The sequence below is a fragment of the Photinus pyralis genome, unplaced genomic scaffold, assembly GCF_008802855.1.
Source record: "Photinus pyralis isolate 1611_PpyrPB1 unplaced genomic scaffold, Ppyr1.3 Ppyr1.4_LG10, whole genome shotgun sequence".
Classification (NCBI taxonomy): domain Eukaryota; kingdom Metazoa; phylum Arthropoda; class Insecta; order Coleoptera; family Lampyridae; genus Photinus; species Photinus pyralis.
The window spans coordinates 11575736-11595011 of NW_022170250.1; the positions used below are offsets into that span (position 1 = coordinate 11575736).

Sequence of the window (19276 nt, forward strand, 5' to 3'; positions counted from 1 at the left end):
ACTATTTACGGTGAGCAGTTGAAAGATTATTAACGACCTAAAGGGCCTTAAAGGCTGAAAGGGGAAACCTTAAAAGCCTTTTCTAATCTTAATAAAGCCTTATGGGCCCTTAGAGATCTCCTCCAAGACTCAAGGGGTGCTGAAAACATCGTTGAAGAGCGTTGGAGACGCTGGTACACTAAAGGGGTCCCTCAACCGACACGATATAGCAAAGAACCGGACCTCCATGAGGTACTCCCTCCTCGGAATAAATGGTTAGTCGAATCGTACACGGCAATAGCACATTCATAATATACTTCCACGTGAACGCAGGCAACAGAGACGGTCACAAATGTTCCTATGGCTTCCTAAAAGCTTTTTGCGGTTGCAAAAGTTCTCGAAAACCCTTGGAGACCGACAGGTTTAATTTAATTTCGAGGACTCACTGAAGCGATAAACGCTCTTCATGCCTTAAGGACTCGTGCAGATTCTGTTTAAAGCTCTAAAGGTTCAGCACTCCTCCAGAAGTGTGTGAGACATTGGAAAATCCTTCAACCGCCAAGGAGAAAAAAAAATTGTTGCGGTCGCAGAGGAGTTAAAAATAACGGAAAATGGTTAAAGGGTTGTTTTGACGTGCTTATTTTTGGTATCGGTGGCGCCAGAAGCTTTAAAATGTAAAAAATTATTAAGGGTGCATATTTAGAACGCAAGAATCTTGCCAGCTTCGTCGGTTCCCGTCTAGACGAAGCCTAGATAACAAAAATTCAGGTCTGCTGTTGGCTGAGAGGGGACGCTGTTCCGTGGTTTGCGTTGGTTCCATTTCGGTTTTTTCTAAGCATAAATAGCGAAGTCAAAGAAGTATAGCAAAGATAAAGGCAGGTTGCAGTCGCAACAGAGTGTAGGTCGTTTGCTAAGCTTTGCGGTTATAAAAATTTGAACTGCGGAAGCGCAATAATTTTTTATCATACGCGTGAATTTTGCATAATACATTTTTCATAGGCAATAGTTTATTAGAAATCACTTCTTTCTGGTTGATCTGCAACATTTTCTTCCTTGATAAATTATAAGGGACTCCGCATAACATGCTCTTTGAATTGGTTGCTTTATCTCTGCTTCTGGTGGTCCGGTCTTGATGGATATTTAAGGGATGATGTGGGTTGAATAAGAGTCAAACAAATACTAATCCCCTTAATAAACTAAAAAAAATCCCTACTGGCCAGATAATTAAATTTATTCTAGCAAACAATGAAACGAATAATTCTAGACAAACAAACCAAAATCATCAGATTCAGAAACGTTCTTTAAGACGCACGAAAATATACGCGATTCCGTTCCTTCCACTGACAATTCGCAAAAAACGGAAATAATAAAGATAAAATTTTATTTTTAAACAAACGCCAGCACTAACACAAAGCGCAAGCAAAGGAACAACAACACGCGGCAATTTTTAAAACAATTCGCTGCTTTTTTTTATATCGAATAGTTCTTAATTTATTCGTGCATTTTACTTTCGGACTCACGCGACACACTCTCTTGTTTAAATCCGGCGCATTGTTTTGCGATATAACTATCGATACTTTTAGAGCACCCTTTAGGCTTGTGTTAAATTTACAAACTCCCGGTATAGGAAATTTTATAAATATTCCACTTCGTAATGAAAAATAACAGAACTAATATCCGAGAAAGTAATGCGCGTTAAGATAAAAAACGAGTGTTCAAGCAGATAAGCGTCGAAACGCTAGAGTGTTTTTAAACCGTTGTGCCTGAGAATGCAGAACAGTGTTTCTGCTATACCTTCACCTGTAAAAGACAGAGAGAACACTTGGTTTTCGGTGGGTCTGATTTCATCACTAGAGCTCGGCCATAAGTAAAAATTTGGTGGGAGAAAAACGCTAACAGCCAAACTTTCGAGGCGAAAGTGCGGTAATTTCTAGATAGCGTAACACGAAACTCTTCGGAAAGCTTTCAAGACGAAACTTGATTGCGTAGTGGAGTCGGCTGATACAATTTTCAACTGTGCGAAGTGTTGCCTTTCAAAGCGTAATCAGATTAGCGTGCTCTCATTTGAATAAACTTTTACCACGAAAGCGTTGAGGTTCAAGGTGGAAAATGCTTCATTGCGCTACATTTGTTATTAGATCTACATTAAACGACAACCGGTAAAAAAGTTAAAGACAATTAATTCGTTGGACATTTCCATACTGAAGAACATTACTAACTATTCCAGTAAAATAACCATCTTTTGTTCGCCATGGCCTCTTTTCAAAAATATATAGGGTGGTCCGTATGAAAATTGTAGTTTAGGGTCGTATAAAAAAACAAACGCCATGTATAAAAACTGTGTATCGCAATAATAATAATACGTGTAGATGAGGTTCTAACCCCTGGGTTTATCTACCGCACCAATACCTCCACTTATTTTTTCCGGCATTCTAGTGCCATAACGTAGTCGTGTGTATAGACCCGTAACAAGGCAGAGTCGCGGGGTTTATCGACAGTATATTTTACGCAGTACATTATCGCTATTTATAGTAATTGATTTAACCTTTTTATGATAAGTAACTCTACGGGCGTACAAAAGGTCAACGTTGCAACTCCTCGGCTTCATAGTACGCAGAGATGCTTTCCATTTTCTCAATGAGACGTTCTTGCAAAACGTCAACAGATGGCAACTCTCCTCCCAAGTCGCTTGGCAACCTCTCGCGGAGCTCCTCCAAGCTCAGATTTCTGGGGTAGAAGACGATCTGCGGACTGGTACGGTTAAAGAGGAGCAATTCACTCGTGACCCACCTGTTCGACAATCTTACTGTCTATAAATGGACTGACCATTTGCAAGAGTTTCGGTGCCCAATACGCAGAATTGAAGATATGTATGGCTCTCAGTTTGACTGGCGCCGCCCGTTGGAAGTAATTGAAGATGACACTCAGCACGCTCGGGCGTAGAGTCTTCATAGCAAGCTCGAAGCTTAACTGAAAGCATCAGAGGTAACCACATTTGAAACAGTCCACCGAATTCGATAACCTCCTTGGTGTCGACGATGATATACAATCCTTTTGGAGGGTTACAGAGCACTGTCAAGAACCATGAACGAAAATTTGGCCGAGTGACTGAGGTTCCAATGCCGAACGTCTCGATTACATCGGTAGTATATGATGACACAGCCCTCTTCGTCTTTCCAAACGCAGGTGCGCCTAAGAAAAATTACAAGTGCAAACGAAGACGCCTAGATCCACCTTACCCAGTCTGAAGGGCATTCTGGACGTCATTCCCATGCAACCGTCTACTGTCGAAATGCTCAGGCGAGCCCCTCTTAATTTTAAAATGCACCAGGATAGTCTTCTGAGTAAACTCAACATTTTGATTGCAAGATACCAGGAAAAGTATTATCTGCTCGTCGCTCAGAGCCGGAAGTTTGGCGTCGTTCAGCCAGGATTTAACAGCACAAACCGCCTCTTCGGCGACAACGCCGTCCGTTATCAACTGTTCAGATTGAAAACCAAGCACTAACTCTTTTAAGGTCATTCTGTCATTGACTATTTAGAATTTCGTAGACTAACGATATTAATCGGATGTCCTTTGACCTTTTGCGTATTACTCAACCACAAAATATTTATTCGTCGTCATTATCTAATCTAAACCATCGCTTCAATTTCGCCTCGTTCTTTTCTGATGCAGAATAGCCTGTGTGGGTCCATCTAGTTCAACTAAACTGGATTGGTGGTTACGGCTTTGGGCCGCCATTTTGACATGTCATTTTTTTTTTGTCTTTTCGAACCATTGAAAAAACCTTACCAATCTCCTATTTCTTTCTCGACTTTTTAGTCTATTTACAATTACCTTGCTATGATGTTAAACAAAAACAAGCCCAATACCTGCAGTCGGTGGTAAAAACAAGATGGCGGGTGAAAACTGCTGACACATTGGCGAGCTAGTTGACAAGGTACGCGAAACAGGGTGGGTGAGGAAAATAAAGGACCGTTGGAGATGACAATCTTAAGGTGGCCAAGTGAAACTGTAAAAATTTACTAAGATCTCGACATGTAGGAGAGGTATGGTTGGTCTAATGCCCCCACATATTAATTTCGCATCTTTGCACGGACCGGTTATAGAATTATCGCTGTTGTTACGAACGTCAGAGGAGCGGCAACACCGGCTCCACTACTAACAAGCGCACCATTGGCCGCAACACCAAACACCTCGACAACGAACTGTTTATAAGCAGCATCAACAACCAGCAAGGCCTACTTCCTAAGGTCTCCACCAGGTGGCGATCGACCTTGAAGTGGTCCAGGAACCCACCTGTACAACTACTGAGGCGGTGGAGGCGGATGCGGTGCTCATGATGGTTGTTGGAAACGCGCCGCTAGCGATCATGGGGGCATGTTGGTGTTGGTGGCGGCTGGCGCACTTTCTGTGGGAGTCGGAGAGGCGCTGGTGGAAGTGCCTCATGCTGGCGTTACTCCTCGTGTTTACTACTACTATTGCTGAGTCACTCGTTGGTGGGTTCCGGTGGGCTTTGCACTCGAAAATTATGGCTCAACGTTGGGTGCCAATTGTTACGGTTGGAACAGTAACGGACCCAGTCAATACTATATTTTGTCGAAATTTTTATTTAGTCCATAAATTTTGATTGAGAGGTCTGATCGAAAAAGTACGAATCGATTTGGATTCTACGCACCAAAATTAGTGAGAAAAAGTGTTTTCCCGAAAATTTTTGGAGCAGTCGATTTTTGGTAGAAAAGGAAGGTAATACACTGCCTTTTTTTGAGGCCGGAAAAAAAAATTGTCTGAGATCGACGGGGAAAAAACATTTTCTTATAGAGTTTGGCCCGTAGAATCCATAATTTCAAACAGTTCCAAGATTGGTCTACTAGATCAAAAGCTACAGCCCTTTGAATATTGTCGAAATTTTTATTTAGTCCATAACTTTTGATTGGGAGGTCTGATCGAAAAAGTACGAATCGATTTGGATTCTACGCACCAAAATTAGTGAGAAAAAGTGTTTTCCCGAGAAATTTTGGAGCAGTCGATTTTTGGTAAAAAAGGAAGGTTTATAACCTGCCTTTTTTTGAGGTCGGAAAAAAATTGTCTGAGACCGACCGGGAAAAAACATTTTCTTATAGAGATTGGCCCGCAGAATCCATAATTTCAAACAGTTCCCAGATTGTAAAAAAAAGGTGTAAAAGTAAAAGAAGGTGTTGATAATGGAAAAGTATTTATTATCATGTTCGCCTGGTAGCTAAAAGTTTGCCACGTTATATTCTCCTGATACAAGATTTCCAAAAATCTAAGCCAAGGTAAGGTGGTGTGGTATAATATGTAAATTGTTCCTTTTTATGATGGACAAAAACCTCTATGGCCATCATGGCTTCCTGGTCGCCAGAATAACTTTACAAGAGTTCTGATAGGCCATATATTGTGATTTCTCACACATTATTCTCTCCTCATTCCAAAGTTAAGTGTGTCTTTCTTCATGGTTTCCTGGTGGCCACAAAATGTTTACAAGGGTTTGCTGACGATGCATTAGGAGCTGAAACACATCTTCGCACGTTGTATTCCTCTAGCAAAGGTGTTGAAATATGCCTTGTAGTGGTGGAGAAATACCTCCTCGTCCATCATGTTGAAGACAGCGGTTGGGGTTTTCTATGCCTACTAAGATATTAAAGCTACTTTGTTTAATTATCTACAATGCATTTTTTAGAAGTGAAGTCCTTTAATCCACTTCTCATCGGTTTCATAGTACGTGCCAAGTTCCACCATTCTGTCGATCATCTGCTGTTGCATATCGTCAACTGTAGGCAAATCCCCTCCCAAATCGCTCGGGAGCGATCGCCTAGGCACATATTTTTCGTAAAACTCTTCCCACTGAAGATCCCTCGGATGGAAGACGAACTGCGAATTTTGGTTGTGAAGCCCTCTGCAGATCCGTGCCAGCTTACCTGCTCGTAGAGCTTTTTGTCCATAAACGGCCTGACCACTTGTATCATTTGACGAGTAATGGAGAATGTGTTGAACATGTGAATTTTCTTCAGCTTCACTGGCGAGGCCCGCAGGAAATACTTAAAGGCGGTTCGCAGCAAATCCGGATAAAAGCATTTCGCTACAATTGCCAAAGTTATCTGTAACAAAACGCTTGGTAACTTAGTAGAGGTGAAGCCTACTCGCCTCTTTAGTATCTATTAGTAGTTGTAGTCCATTGGGAGGACCGTCATAGAGGGCACAATCAAATGCCATGAACATCAACTTTAAGCCATCTGCAAGACCCCAAGACTTTGAGTCGACTTTGATGTCGTAGTAACCGAAGGCGCAGCCACTTTCGTCTCGCCACGTGCACATACGCCTGAAAGCAGTTACAGAACGAAAGCCAACGGTGCTACTCACCCCGCACTCAAGGCCCTTCGCACAGCATCCGAATCCACACTCCTCTCAGCAAACAGCTGAGGTGTACTGCTCTTGATCCGATAATATTCCCCGATGGCGTCCTGCGCGAGTTCAACGTTGTTATCGCAAGATGCGAGGAAAAGAATTATCTGCTCCCCACTGAGCCTAGGGATATCCGTTCCGTCCAGCCATGCGTCGATAGTGCGGATCTTTTCCGCTTCCACTACGCCATCTTTTACTATCTGCGCCTCTTCAAATCCAAGAACAACGCCCTTTGACTTCATTTATCGAATTGATACTGATCACTCTATGACATACGAAATATTATCATTGAACGTCACTTTTAATCTATGTACTTAGACCTTTATAAACCAATTTAGAGATCTGCGTCTATATCGTTGTGTGTCTTTTACGTCTTCCATGGCAATGATGATTCAGACTAGGAATAGCTTTACAAGGGCTTGCGAGCGAGATGCAGAAAGGGCATTGGAATATAAGATTGGAAGAACGGGATTATCTTCTTTTTGGGCCAACCGAATGCAGCAGGGAACCAGTCGATTTTCAATAAGTGAATGAGGAAAAATAAGAAATTTTTGGTACTTTCGAGCCTGTTCTATGGTGAAGAATTTGGCCCAAAAATCACTTTTGGAGTAGCCGTTTTTTTACCCTATAAAGACTTTATCCTTTACTTTTTGGGTCACCAATTCTAAGTGGATTGAACAGATAACAATTATTGCATAGATTAGGTTACAATAACAATATTGTGCAAGAACGCATCCATTGCACATTAAAATATGAATGGATAGATACTACTATAGGTCAGTAGATTAATAATGCACATTATTATTATGAAATGTTTATAAAAGATATAGTTAAACTAGGGTACAATTGTATATAAACAAAAGACCGATTAGTAATAAATTAGTATTAAGCGAATGCTTTTACTCACTCGGAGTGTAAGGCCTTATTTTCTACTCCAAATCTACTCGCGGTCTCATGCCGAAATTGAACATGGTCCTTTGAGCCATTTGATACCCACCTGAAGTGTAATTATATATATTATGTTTGTTTTCTGCTAGCTTCTAATTTTTTGGGACTATCTAAATATTTTATCAGGATGACAGAGATGCAAGGAGGTCAAAAATTTATTGACGAAGGGCTCTTAACATGCTCCTGATACATTTCTATATTTAAATATTGTTTTATCAGAATGTCATCCAGTTGTAGGTGCATTTTCTAGTCCGAAGGGCATTCGAACAAATTCGTAATATCTATTTTGAACGTTAAAACTCATCATTTTTGTTTTCTGCTAGCTCCTAATTTTTTTGGTACTATCTAAATATTTTATCAGGATGACAGAGATGCAAGGAGGTCAAAAATATATTGACGAAGAGCTCTTAACATGCTCCTGATACATTTATATATTTAAATATTGTTTTATCAGAATGTCGTCCAGTTGTCGGTGCGTTTTCTAGTCCGAAGGGCATTCGAACAAATTCGTAATGACTATTTTGAACGTTAAAACTCATCATTTTTGTTTTCTGCTAGCTCCTAATTTTTTTGGGACTATCTAAATATTTTATCAGGATGACAGAGATGCAAGGAGGTCAAAAATTTATTGACGAAGGGCTCTTAACATGCTCCTGATACATTTATATATTTAAATATTGTTTATCAGAATGTCATCTAGTTGTAGGTGCGTTTTCTAGTCCGAAGGGCATTCGAACAAATTCGTAATGTCTATTTTGAACGTTAAAACTCATCATTTTTGTTTTCTGCTAGCTCCTAATTTTTTGGGATATCTAAATAATCAGGATGATGCAAGGAGGTGACGAAGGGCTCTTAACATGCTCCTGATACAGTTTTATCAGAATGTCGTCCAGTTGTCGGTGCGTTTTCTAGTCCGAAGGGCATTCGAACAAATTCGTAATGACTATTTTGAACGTTAAAACTCATCATTTTTGTTTTCTGCTAGCTCCTAATTTTTTTGGGACTATCTAAATTAGTTTATCAAGATGACAGGGATGCAAGGAGGTCAAAAATTTATTGACGAAGGGCTGTTAACATGCTCCTGATACATTTCTATTTTTAAATATTGTTGTATCAGAATGTCATCTAGTTGTAGGTGCGTTTTCTAGTCCGAAGGGCAGTCGAACAAATTCGTAATGTATATTTTGAACGTTAAAACTCATCATTTTTATTTTCTGCTAGCTCCTAATTTTTTTGGGCCTTTCTAAAGATTATCAGGATAAAGAGATGCAAGGAGGTCAAAAATTTATTGACAGAGGGCTCTTAACATGCTATCTTTAAATATTCTTGTATCAGGACGACAGGAGGCATAGATGGAGCACAAATTTGTTTCAACAATACGTACTATACGTTCCTGGTAACATTTGACCTACAAATTAGTTACCAGGATGACAGAGACGTATGCTATGTCGTTCTGAAACAGATCCTTGATTTATATTTTGTTGTATCCTGCTGACAAATGGTAAGGAAGAGCACTAATGTGTTGAAATAATACGTATTTTACGCTCCTGATTACATTATTAGTATACATTACTTTATTAGGGTCACAGAAACGCAAGGAGGTGTACAATTGTTTTGGAAAACGCAGAGACGTATGGAGCGGAGACATTTTTGCATGTTATGATCTCTCGATATAGGTGACTATTTTAGCGATTGCTGTATCAGGAACTCAGAAAGATAGCGAATAATTTATCGGTAAGTAGCTTAGCAATTCAAAACATTTGCACTTTCTCGCTGGAATTATTAATTTATGCATCTGTATAAAATAGGTGGGTACGAATTTCAATACTTGACGCATTTATCAGGAGTGCGTGACATATCGCATAATTTAGAGTCCTTGGCCGATCATTAAAATAATCTTGCGTAGAATACTTGACGACGAGATTCTAAGTAGTTTCATTACTTGCGTGACATCGTGAGACTATGGCGGTTGTCAATTTGGGCTTCAAGTTCGATGACTTAATCAGTGACAATCGCACTACAGTTGAACGTGTGTCGTCGATTAAAGGATGGCAACGCTCGACTCCCTACCCGAAGCTGACCGACGAACAGATCGGTCTTTTCCTAATCGCGTGCAGAAATGATCGTGAATTCGCGAAGAGGACGATCGTGATGTACTTCGAGACGAAACTGGGCGCGCCCGAAATCTTTCGCGACAGGAACGTCGCCAGTGAGGACCTGCGGAGGATCGCTAACGTTGTGTAAGTCGCTTTGCTGTAATTAAGCAATTGATCGCCCTGACAGGAACGTCGCTGTGATGCCGAAGAGGCTTGGTGGTGCCGCAGTAATGGTCGCTAGCCTAAAGGACACGAACTACAGAAATTTCGATTTTCGCACCTACGTCCAGTTGTACACTATGACGTTAGAATCGCTCCTTTACGGCGACCCTCCGACGAACGTCATCACCGTCATGGATTCCAAAGGGGTAAGAAGCCGGAGAAGGCCGATCGCAATCCCACTTGCAATTCGCAGGTCACGTTGCTGCACATGACCAAGATGAGGTTGAAGCTAGTGAAGCACTTCGCCAACTTCAACCAGAGCGGAAACCCCCCCAAATTGGGAAAAATATACGTCTTGAACGTCAATTACGTTACGTACGCTGTCGTCAACTTTATCAAACCGTTCCTTCAATTGGACGTCCTGGAGAATGTAAAGTAGATATTTTGTCAACAACCAAAGTCAAATTCCGACTTCCAGATGGAGATGCACAAGGCTAACGCAAACCTTGATCGGTTCTACGATTGCATACCAAGAGCCTACCTACCGAAGGAGTTGGGAGGAGAACTAGAGCCGATTGGCTTTTACAGCGAAGAAAATTTGCGACGCTTGGCGAGCTTGCGACCATACTTTGAAGCCCTGCAGCAGCAGGTCTACGAAACTTAGGAGCTAGATTGCCTTCAACGTACTGTGCGCACAACCTCCTAATAACAACATTTTCCTAAGGTCTCCTGACATAACTATACCAGGCGCACAGCAGGGAGATCAGCCAATACGTATATCCCCTCATTTTTATAAGTCGCAAAAACCTTCACGAAAATCATTGAACGCCTTGTGCTTAAGCTTTGTATCAGGGGAAACTAATGAGCGAGGAGGTATTTCTGCTCCTACTATCCGAGGTTTCCTCTATTCCCAAGACGAAATGATCTAACTTTTAACCTTTGATTAGGATTTTATAATGTGCGAGGCCTTTGGACGCCCTCGTTAGGCCTTTAGAAGATTGCCTCTGTTTGTATCTTTGTTTTAAATTACGCTCACATCCAATTCAATTGTGCGCTTTGTGAAGGCTGGCGTGAGAGTGTTTACAAGCGAGCAATGTCGAAATACATCAAAGAGAATACCTCACCCTCGCCCCTTGTGACATGATTGCTACCCGTTACCCTTCATGCTCAGAATTTACGAAGAACGACCTAAATCTGGAATTTAAGCGGAGCATAATTTCGGGATGGCGCACAAAACGTCGGCCGTTTTAAGATATCTGGAGGTTGCTCACACTTGTACCAGACGATAACAAGCACAAAACTTGCCTTTGTCATGACGTCAAAGGTCGATAAATATGTTATGCGCTATTCAGGCGCATATATGCGCCATTTGGGCAAATCGTCTCATATCGGCGAAGGCGTGGGTGGTGTGTACAGCACGATTTTAAGGCTCGTAGATTGTTCAGAGCTACTAAATTTAATGCATTCGGAATTTGTGTCATTCAGATGTGATTTATATGATTAGTATAAAGGTCGAAAAATTTACATTTATTTCTACGAATATGCGAACCTCCATGGGTTCCGGTTATCAATGGGAAATCGCGTACTCGTATGTCAGAAGTTTTTAAAGTACGTACAGTATGAGCACCATACAACTCGGTTTCAAAGCGGAAGACCTGATTAAGGCCAATCGTACCACCGAAGAAGACATTGCGGCGATTCGCGGCTGGCAAAAGTCCATACGCCGTCCTAAGCTGACGGACGAGCAGATCGGCCTCTTCCTGGTCTCCTGCAGGAACGACCGCGAGTACACCAAGAAGACGATCGAAACCTATTTCGAGGTTAAATTGGGCCACCAAGAGATCTTCGGCGATCGTAACATAGATAACAGCGATCTGAAGAGGATGTGCGAAGTTTTGTAAGTTACCTCGTGACTCCGGCGATAATTTTGACCACGTGCTAGGAGTGTAGGTGTGCTGCCGAAAAGGTATGAAGGTTCGGCGATTCTGTTCGTCTGCTTGCGAGACACGAACTACAGGAATTACGACATGAGGCTCTACGCCCAACTGGTGACGATGACCCTGGAGGCCAGCTTGTTCCACGATCCTCCCGAGACCGTTACGACTGTTTTCGATAGTAAACGCGTGAGTACTCCCATAATCCGTTGCCGTAGTCTGCCCCTCCGTTTTAGTACAGCTTCATGCACTTGGTGAAGCTCCGACTGGGTGTCATCAAGGCTCTTACAACCTTTTACCAGCACGCCATGCCCTTGCAGTTGGGCAGAACCTGCGTCCTCAATGCGAACTTCATCGCCGAAGCTGGACTGAACCTGTTCAAACCTTTCCTGAACTCGGAAGTCTTGGACAAGGTTCTGACTGCGTCACGTGTACATCTTATGACAATGGCAAACTTTCAGGTAGAGATGTACAGAGCCGGTGCCAGTTTCGATGAGTTCCACAAGTGAATTCCAAAGGAGTACCTTCCGAAGGAGTTCGGTGGTGATTTGGAGTCAGTGCGCTTCTATCACGAGAAGAATATTAGAAATTTGCGTAAATTGAAGCCTTACTTTGAAGCACTTCAGCGACAGATGTACAGCACGGCACCTCGACCAATCTGATCAGCTAATCCAACAAAATTCGTGACAGGAGCGCAGAAAGACGAGAACTTATTTTCGAATAGACGATCTAGTAACCCAGTCTGAATTTGACGGTCCCCAAAACCTTTTCCGAAAGAATGTCGTACCGAAATACACTTTTCTGAAAGACGGGAGCAGCTCCAGGGGGGGAAAATTTGATTGTCATTTTTTAAAGTGCAATGAGAGTCGTTGGTTTGAAAGTTTTAAGGTAGGTGGCAGCTCATCCGTATGGAATACCCCTCAGCCAGACACAATACTCCACCAGAAAAGATCAATTTGAAAATTCTCTTTCTCTACAAACATAATCATCATGAAGTCATGTGCACACTCATACGAATTTAATCTTTGTATACAGGATGGTATTCCAGGTTTGTTTATTTTGACCCAAAATGGGTATTGCCCTGCAATGAGAGTTCTTGGGTTAAAAGTTTTAAGGTCGGTGGCAGATCCGGGGGGTACCCCCCAGGCACACATAGTACTCCGCAGAGGAGAAAAATTCAAAAATTCTCTTTCTCTACAACCATAATCATCATGAAATCATGTGCACACCCATACGAATGTCATCTTCGTATACAGGGTGGTATTCCATGCCCTCCAGACCCCGAGGTTTCTCTATTTTGAACCAAAATGGGGATTGCCCTGCAATGATATTTCTTGGGTTAAAAGTTTTAAGGTCGGAGGCAGATCCGGGGGGTCTGGGGGGTATGGAATACCCCCAGGCAGAGATAGTACTCCGCAGAGGAGAAAAATTTAAAAATTCTCTTTCTCTACAACCATAATCATCATGAAATCATGTGCACACCCATACGAATGTCATCTTCGTATACAGGGTGGTATTCTATACCCTCCAGACCCCGAGGTTTCTCTATTTTGAAGCAAAATTGGTATTGCCCTGCAATGAGAGTTCTTGAGTTAAAAGTTTTAAGGTCGGTGGCAGATCCGGGGGGTCTGAAATACCCCCCAGGCAGACATAGTACTCCGCAGCGGAGAAAAATTTAAAAATTATCTTTCTCTAAAACCATAATCATCATGAAATCATGTGCACACCCATACGAATGTCATCTTCGTATACAGGGTGGTATTCTATACCCTCCAGACCCCGAGGTTTCTCTATTTTGAACCAAAATGGGTATTGCCCTGCAATGAGAGTTCTTGGGTTAAAAGTTTTAAGGTCGGTGGCAGATCCGGGGGGTCTGAAATACCCCCCAGGCAGACATAGTACTCCGCAGCGGAGAAAAATTTAAAAATTCTCTTTCTCTACAACCATAATCATCATGAAATCATGTGCATACCCATACGAATGTCATCTTCGTATACAGGGCGGTATTCCTACCCTCCAGACCCCGAGGTTTCCTCTATTTGAACCAAAAATGGGTATTGCCCTGCAAATGAGGAGGTTCTTGGGTTTAAAAGTTTTAAGGTCGCGGCAGATCCGGGGGGTCCGGAGGGGTATGGAATCCCCCCATGCAGACATAGTACTCCGCACTGGAGAAAAATTTAAAAATTCTCTTTCTCTACCACCATAATCATCATGAAATCATGTGCCACCCATACGAATGTCATCTTCGTATACAGGGTGGTATTCCATACCCTCCAGACCCCGAGGTTTCTCTATTTTGAACCAAAATTGGTATTGCCCTGCAATGAGAGTTCTTGGGTTAAAAGATTTAAGGTCGGCGGCAGATCCGGAGGATCTGGGGGGTATGGAATTTCCCCCAGGCAGACATAGTACTCGGCAGTAAAGAAAATGTAGGCTGACCACCCGGAGAGCATATAAAGTAACAACCGTATTTGCCGGAACAATTTTGCACATTTTCTGTGGCTATCAGGAGGACACAAGAAACGAGAAGGTTTCTTTTTCATATTTCACGATGTAACGGAAGCCCTTTTTTGGGGTTGATTTTTTTCCAAATTTTTGTAGGGGTTAGAACCGAACTTCAAGAGGGTAGCTCAGTGTTAGGTGGTGTGGTATTTATTTATTTTAAGGCAGTAATTTCCAAACCAGTTACGCGTTTGATACTTCTGCAGGTTGAAGGTTGCAGGATACGCTATGGGTTTTTTTAAAAATTTGCGTATAATAGCAGAAGAAGTCATTAAGTCGTTCAATGTTTTAGAGAGGGGGGGGGGGGTAAATTCGCAGAGCGCGACAAATGTAATGCGTCTTGAGCCGTCGTAGAGCTCAGTACAAATAATTAAGAGAGCGGAAATTTAATAATATGCGTATGAACCTGGGGAAAGCTGATGCCAAGGAAACAAATCCGGAAATTCGCCGCAACAACAGGAATATTAAGGCAGTATAATCGCGAACACAAAAGTTTCGTCGATAAGTCTACTAATCGGGCGTTAAATAATAAAAAATTCAATTTCATAAACAAGCGTACCTCCAAATTCGTATTGAGAACTATCGCTAAAAAGTATAACAGTACGGGCGGACTTTTTGCGGTGAATAGATCATGTTTACATTAAAGCTCCTCTCCGACCTCGCACACTACACGTCACGAGTTTTTTTAGAACTCCTTAGATGCATTTAAAAACCTTTACTGCCGTTTCAAGGCTCTTTACTGTAAACCTTTTTCAACGTGGCCGAACGTTATACAGATCTTTCAAGATTTTCCGATTCAGCATCTTTCATTAAATAATTCAGATATTTCTTCTTCTATGAGTTTTAATTAAACACTACGAGTATACAATAAACATTCAGGTGCTTTTAAAGGAGGGAAGGGGCAGTAAGAAAGGGTTTAGTTAGTAATGGTGCATTATTGAAGCCAAATGGCATCACTTGACAGAATGATCTATGGAATCATTTGCTGAATCCTCTTTGCTCAACTGCTTTGACTGTAAACTTGTTGCTCGACTGCCTCAAAAAACGGCTGTAGATCGCGTAACATTACTAAGGTTTGTTCGTTATACAAACGCACTGATTTCAATTCGCCCCCATATTCCACTGGAAGGTATTCTTTCGGTAGAAATTCGACTACCAAAACCGCCGTCAGAAGTTTTGAGCAGGTGAATCTAGAACGTTGAGTGAGCACTGAAAATGTGACGTAGGCGATGTCACCTTTTCCATTATATCTGACTTTATGAACGGCCTAAAAAGGTTCATTGCTGCATACGCGATTGACCCCGGGTTGAGAAGATACGTGTTGCCGGATTGCAGCGGCTGTCCCTTCTGGCCGTAGTCGCTGAAGACTCTGATCGCTTTCAATCCAATTTTAGTTAGGTGCATGAAGCTATACTGAAACAGACGGTGAAGTCGTAACGAAATCTCTCGGGCGACTCACGCCTTGAACATCAAAAACCGTAGTGACGCTGCTAGGAGGGTCGTAAAACAAAAGCGAGTCTAAAATCATTGTTGCAGCTGTGCGTAGCGATGAAAATCGTAATTCCTGTAGTTTTGGTCGATTAACCTGCTGACCATTATCGCCGAACCGTTATAGCTCTTTGGCATTACGGCAAGACCTCTAAGCAGAGTTGCAATGAGCAAACCGGTCGAAGCCTACTTCTACTCACATCACCTCAGCAATCCTCACCAAGCTCTCGTTTTTCAAGTGGCGACCATAGAAGATCTCGGGCGCGTTCGATCTGATCTGGAAGTAATGTTCGATCGTCCTCTTCGCGTAATCACGATCGTTCCCGCACGACACGAGGAACAAGCCGATCTGTTCGACAGACAGCTTCGGGTAACGCGTACTGCGTTGCCATTTTTTGATCTCCCGAACGGCCTTTTCGGTGGTACGACCGGCCGCAAACAGATCTTCGACTTTAAACCCGTACCGTACGGCTGTCATCACTCTGTAAAAGTGCCGTCTCATGGATCAGTGCTACCCTTGATTCGGTTCACACGACCTTCGCAGTATTTAACAAAAACGAAATTAATACAGTTCACGTTCCCACCATCGGTCAATGTTACCGATTCTATTGAATAGATAGACGTATGCTAGTAGCCAAAATGTTTCAAGATAAGCCTTCGACTTACACAAATTCCTATTTCTTTCCTGGTTTACGCTTATGTGCTCCTAATACAACTGAATCTTGCATAAGAAGGCACTTTGACACGTCAATTTTCTGCGTAAACCATGAGATGATCGAATTCAGACTAGATTACTAGATCATCCATTTACAAAGGTTCTCAGAGCTTGATGTCAGGTGACTCGAAACCCATATACATCTTCTGTAACTTCTATGTACTCCTGTCAGTGCAGTATGTTGCTAGTAATGCCTCAGTTTACGTAAAGTTCAGGTTTCTCCTTGTTTACAATTATGTACTCCTAATGCGAATGATTCTTTCCAAAAAAAAGTGCATCAGCAGATCCATTCAACTGCGCCCCTGTGATGGTTAACTTCAGGAGAGGTGAACAGATCGTAGGAGTTTAAATTGATCAAAATGCATCACTTTAGACTCCTGTCGCAAAAGTGTTTCAAAGTATGATATCAATGTAGGCAAATATCTGATATATTCCTTATGGTTTACGTTTATGTGCTCCTAATACAAATGAATCTTTCTAAAATGGGCACCTCGGCACGTTAAACTTTCGCATAGGCTGTGCAAGTTCATCCTAGGTCACTAGATTAATTACATACAATGATTTTTCTTATAGTTTGGCATCACGAGACTAAAAAAGAATTTATTCTCGCCTTTTTACGGTCCTGTTGGGAATTTTGGACTGGTGGGTGACTAATTGATCAAAACTCATCGCTGTACTCACTTGTCGATTAATTGGCTCAAAGGAAAGCTAGCGTAAACGAATTTCTTATATTTTATGTGCTCCTAATACAATAAATCTTTTGTAAAAACGTACTTTGACACTTCAGTTTTTCGCATAAACCGTGAGATCACCAAAATCAGACTAGATTCTTCGATTTACAAGCGTTCTTATGGTTTGGTATCAGGTGACTAGAAGGGAACAAATAAATTCGGGCCTTTTACGCTTTTATTACGAATTTTCTTGGATTAGATGATTCACACTAATCAAAATACCTCCCTGTACGCCTGTCAAGTAGAGTTGTCACAAGTAAAGTTTCAATTTACGTAAAGTTCTAGTATTTTCTTGGTTGTTTACACCTATGTGCTCCTAATACAAGTGATTCTTAAACAAAAAGGAGCTTAGGAAATACATTTTTCATACAAACATTGAGCTTAGACTCAATTTTTGTCATAAACGATGAGATGACTAGAAAATAATGTTTAAACTCTTGGCCTTCTACGCTCCTATTACTGAGTTTGTTGGAGTAATCAAAATGCATCGTTGTAGTGCATTTGCAACGAGGGCCCAAAACTGGTTTCAATTTTTTAGAATGTTTAGTTAGATTGCGGTACGACCCGGTAAAAAAATTCCATTCTCCCAGACCCCCCCCCCCCTCACCCCTCTGGATTTATCGGAATAGGAAAATCCGATTGTCTTTATTTAAAGAGTAATGACCGTTTTTGGCAGTTCCAGGGAGTCTGGAGGGTATTACAGCCAGTTTACACAGACTGATTCCTTTAAGAATCTATTTTATGATTATTTTCAATAAAATTTAATGCAATTTCTGAAATCGAACCGATCATTATTTTTTAAACAAATCAAAGATTACGTTACCTTAATTATAGCGTTTTATACAATCAAAGGCACAAATTAGTACTGGCCTTCTCGAATTGACGTTGATGTTACAGTTTCATTTGATCTTCTTCGTACGTTGTGTAATTATTCGGGCAATGAACTTTTTATTTATATCGTCTGCTTTCAAATTCGCTTTACGCGGTCGTACCGGAATCTAACTAAAAAATTTAAACCCGTAGCGAACTCTCGCTACAAATGCACTTCACCAACAGGTGTGCCACAATGCAGTTTGATGGATCTACTTCAATAAACTCTACACGTTATTCGTTATTTTCGATTCATCTGATACCAATTTTTAAGAACATTTGCAAATATATGACATAGTAATACCTAATCTGAAATTCACGATCTCGTCATTAATTGACGTGCCTTTTCCTAAGATTCGTTTGTATCAGGAGCACATAAGTGTAAACTACGAAAAGTATATAAAGGCTTGGACTAAATTGAATTTCTACTTTGGAACACTCCAGCGACAGGTGAACACGAGCCATTTTGATCAGTTTGATCTCGTACTCTAATGAAAATTAGTATCAGGAGCTCAGAAGGGCGATAATTTCTTGGTAGTCATCTGAGATCGAACTCCATGGATCCCTGGGTGATCTAGTAATAGTCTAAACTCTAAGGTTTGAAAAATTGATTTCCGAAACTTATTTTTTTCGAAAGAATAATTTGTATTAGGAGCACATGCAAATGTAAACAATCAAGAAAATACTAGAACTTTACGTAAATCGAAGAAAGATTGTGTATCGATGATGTAGTAACCGAGTCTCACTTTCACGGTTTATGTGAACAGTTTTATGTGAGAAGTTGAAGTACGTTTTTTAAGAAAAATTCGTTTGTATTAGGAGTACGTAGGCGTAGAAAAATATCAGAAACTTGTTTAAAGTGAAGCTGTAATTTAAAGCACAAATCGACAGCGATCAGTGTTAATCAATCGATCACCCACTAGTCCAAAATTCTCAACAGGAATTCTCAGCAGAAGCACCTTTGCATATAAATAACGTATAACCTAACCTCAAATTGCACACCCCAAGGTCTACGAAACTTGGCCCATTTTAGAGATCCATTTGTATTAGGAGCACATAAACTTGAACCATAAAGAATAAATCAGACGATCTAGTCGCCTACCCTCAAATGGACCATAATATTATGGTCTGTGAAAACTAGAAGAAAAATTGATCCACCGAAGTACTGTTTTTCGAAAGAATAATTCGTATTAGGAGCACATAAGCGAGGAAACTATCAGAAATTTGCCTAAATTTCGGTCTTTTAACGGTGATCAGCCAGGAATTTTGATCTTTTCGACTTCATGGATGTAATGGGAAAAAAACCGGTGACTGATGGTGGGAACGTGAACTGTATTAATTGCGTTTTTGATTAGCCTTACTGGAAGGTCGTGTGAACCGAATTCAAGTAGAGCACTGGTCCATGGAGACGGCGCACATACATAGAG

At 41.3% G+C, this 19276-nt stretch overlaps 4 protein-coding genes and 1 long non-coding RNA gene across 5 annotated transcripts; 2 read left to right on the top strand and 3 right to left on the bottom strand.

Annotated features, from left to right (window-relative positions):
• Nucleotides 1-2304: 2304 nt before the first annotated feature.
• Nucleotides 2305-3526, bottom strand: LOC116162353. The gene is made up of 4 exons (XM_031475970.1): nucleotides 3219-3526; nucleotides 3002-3176; nucleotides 2770-2949; nucleotides 2305-2723 (listed from the first exon to the last, which is right to left on the bottom strand). Exons 1-4 carry the CDS (start codon nucleotides 3500-3502, stop codon nucleotides 2562-2564), a joined length of 801 nt encoding a protein of 266 aa, XP_031331830.1. The 5' UTR covers nucleotides 3503-3526; the 3' UTR covers nucleotides 2305-2561.
• A 1947-nt stretch (nucleotides 3527-5473) lies between these two features.
• On the bottom strand, nucleotides 5474-6685 carry LOC116161795. The gene is made up of 4 exons (XM_031475263.1): nucleotides 6362-6685; nucleotides 6146-6320; nucleotides 5920-6099; nucleotides 5474-5872 (listed from the first exon to the last, which is right to left on the bottom strand). Exons 1-4 carry the CDS (start codon nucleotides 6643-6645, stop codon nucleotides 5678-5680), a joined length of 834 nt encoding a protein of 277 aa, XP_031331123.1. The 5' UTR covers nucleotides 6646-6685; the 3' UTR covers nucleotides 5474-5677.
• Nucleotides 6686-8244: 1559 nt separating this feature from the next.
• On the top strand, nucleotides 8245-10312 carry LOC116161796. Its single transcript, XM_031475264.1, has 4 exons — nucleotides 8245-9591; nucleotides 9635-9815; nucleotides 9863-10039; nucleotides 10088-10312. The coding sequence occupies exons 1-4, from the start codon at nucleotides 9314-9316 to the stop codon at nucleotides 10271-10273; spliced, it is 822 nt and encodes a 273-aa protein (XP_031331124.1). The 5' UTR covers nucleotides 8245-9313; the 3' UTR covers nucleotides 10274-10312.
• An 885-nt stretch (nucleotides 10313-11197) lies between these two features.
• On the top strand, nucleotides 11198-12261 carry LOC116161797. Its single transcript, XM_031475265.1, has 4 exons — nucleotides 11198-11506; nucleotides 11552-11732; nucleotides 11780-11956; nucleotides 12005-12261. Exons 1-4 carry the CDS (start codon nucleotides 11229-11231, stop codon nucleotides 12050-12052), a joined length of 684 nt encoding a protein of 227 aa, XP_031331125.1. The 5' UTR covers nucleotides 11198-11228; the 3' UTR covers nucleotides 12053-12261.
• A 2652-nt stretch (nucleotides 12262-14913) lies between these two features.
• LOC116161798 lies at nucleotides 14914-16008 on the bottom strand. Its single transcript, XR_004143430.1, has 3 exons — nucleotides 15734-16008; nucleotides 15282-15684; nucleotides 14914-15235 (listed from the first exon to the last, which is right to left on the bottom strand). It is a non-coding gene; the product is annotated as an uncharacterized LOC116161798 (long non-coding RNA).
• Nucleotides 16009-19276: the final 3268 nt, after the last annotated feature.

Bases quoted from the DNA above. Each gene is read 5' to 3' on its own strand.
- LOC116162353 (XM_031475970.1), bottom strand. From the start codon at position 3,502: ATGACCTTAAAAGAGTTAGTGCTTGGTTTTCAATCTGAACAGTTGATA. The intron at 2,950-3,001 runs GTTATCGAATTC...TGATGCTTTCAG, and splicing joins TCATCGTCGACACCAAGGAG to TTAAGCTTCGAGCTTGCTAT. The intron at 2,724-2,769 runs GTGGGTCACGAG...ACCAGTCCGCAG, and splicing joins ACAGTAAGATTGTCGAACAG to ATCGTCTTCTACCCCAGAAA.
- LOC116161795 (XM_031475263.1), bottom strand. From the start codon at position 6,645: ATGAAGTCAAAGGGCGTTGTTCTTGGATTTGAAGAGGCGCAGATAGTA. The intron at 6,321-6,361 runs GTGAGTAGCACC...AACTGCTTTCAG, and splicing joins CGAAGGGCCTTGAGTGCGGG to GCGTATGTGCACGTGGCGAG. The intron at 6,100-6,145 runs GCGAGTAGGCTT...GTTTTGTTACAG, and splicing joins TACTAATAGATACTAAAGAG to ATAACTTTGGCAATTGTAGC.
- LOC116161796 (XM_031475264.1), top strand. From the start codon at position 9,314: ATGGCGGTTGTCAATTTGGGCTTCAAGTTCGATGACTTAATCAGTGAC. The intron at 9,816-9,862 runs GTAAGAAGCCGG...TGCAATTCGCAG, and splicing joins CCGTCATGGATTCCAAAGGG to GTCACGTTGCTGCACATGAC. The intron at 10,040-10,087 runs GTAAAGTAGATA...TCCGACTTCCAG, and splicing joins AATTGGACGTCCTGGAGAAT to ATGGAGATGCACAAGGCTAA.
- LOC116161797 (XM_031475265.1), top strand. From the start codon at position 11,229: ATGAGCACCATACAACTCGGTTTCAAAGCGGAAGACCTGATTAAGGCC. The intron at 11,507-11,551 runs GTAAGTTACCTC...ACCACGTGCTAG, and splicing joins AAGAGGATGTGCGAAGTTTT to GAGTGTAGGTGTGCTGCCGA. The intron at 11,733-11,779 runs GTGAGTACTCCC...CCTCCGTTTTAG, and splicing joins CTGTTTTCGATAGTAAACGC to TACAGCTTCATGCACTTGGT.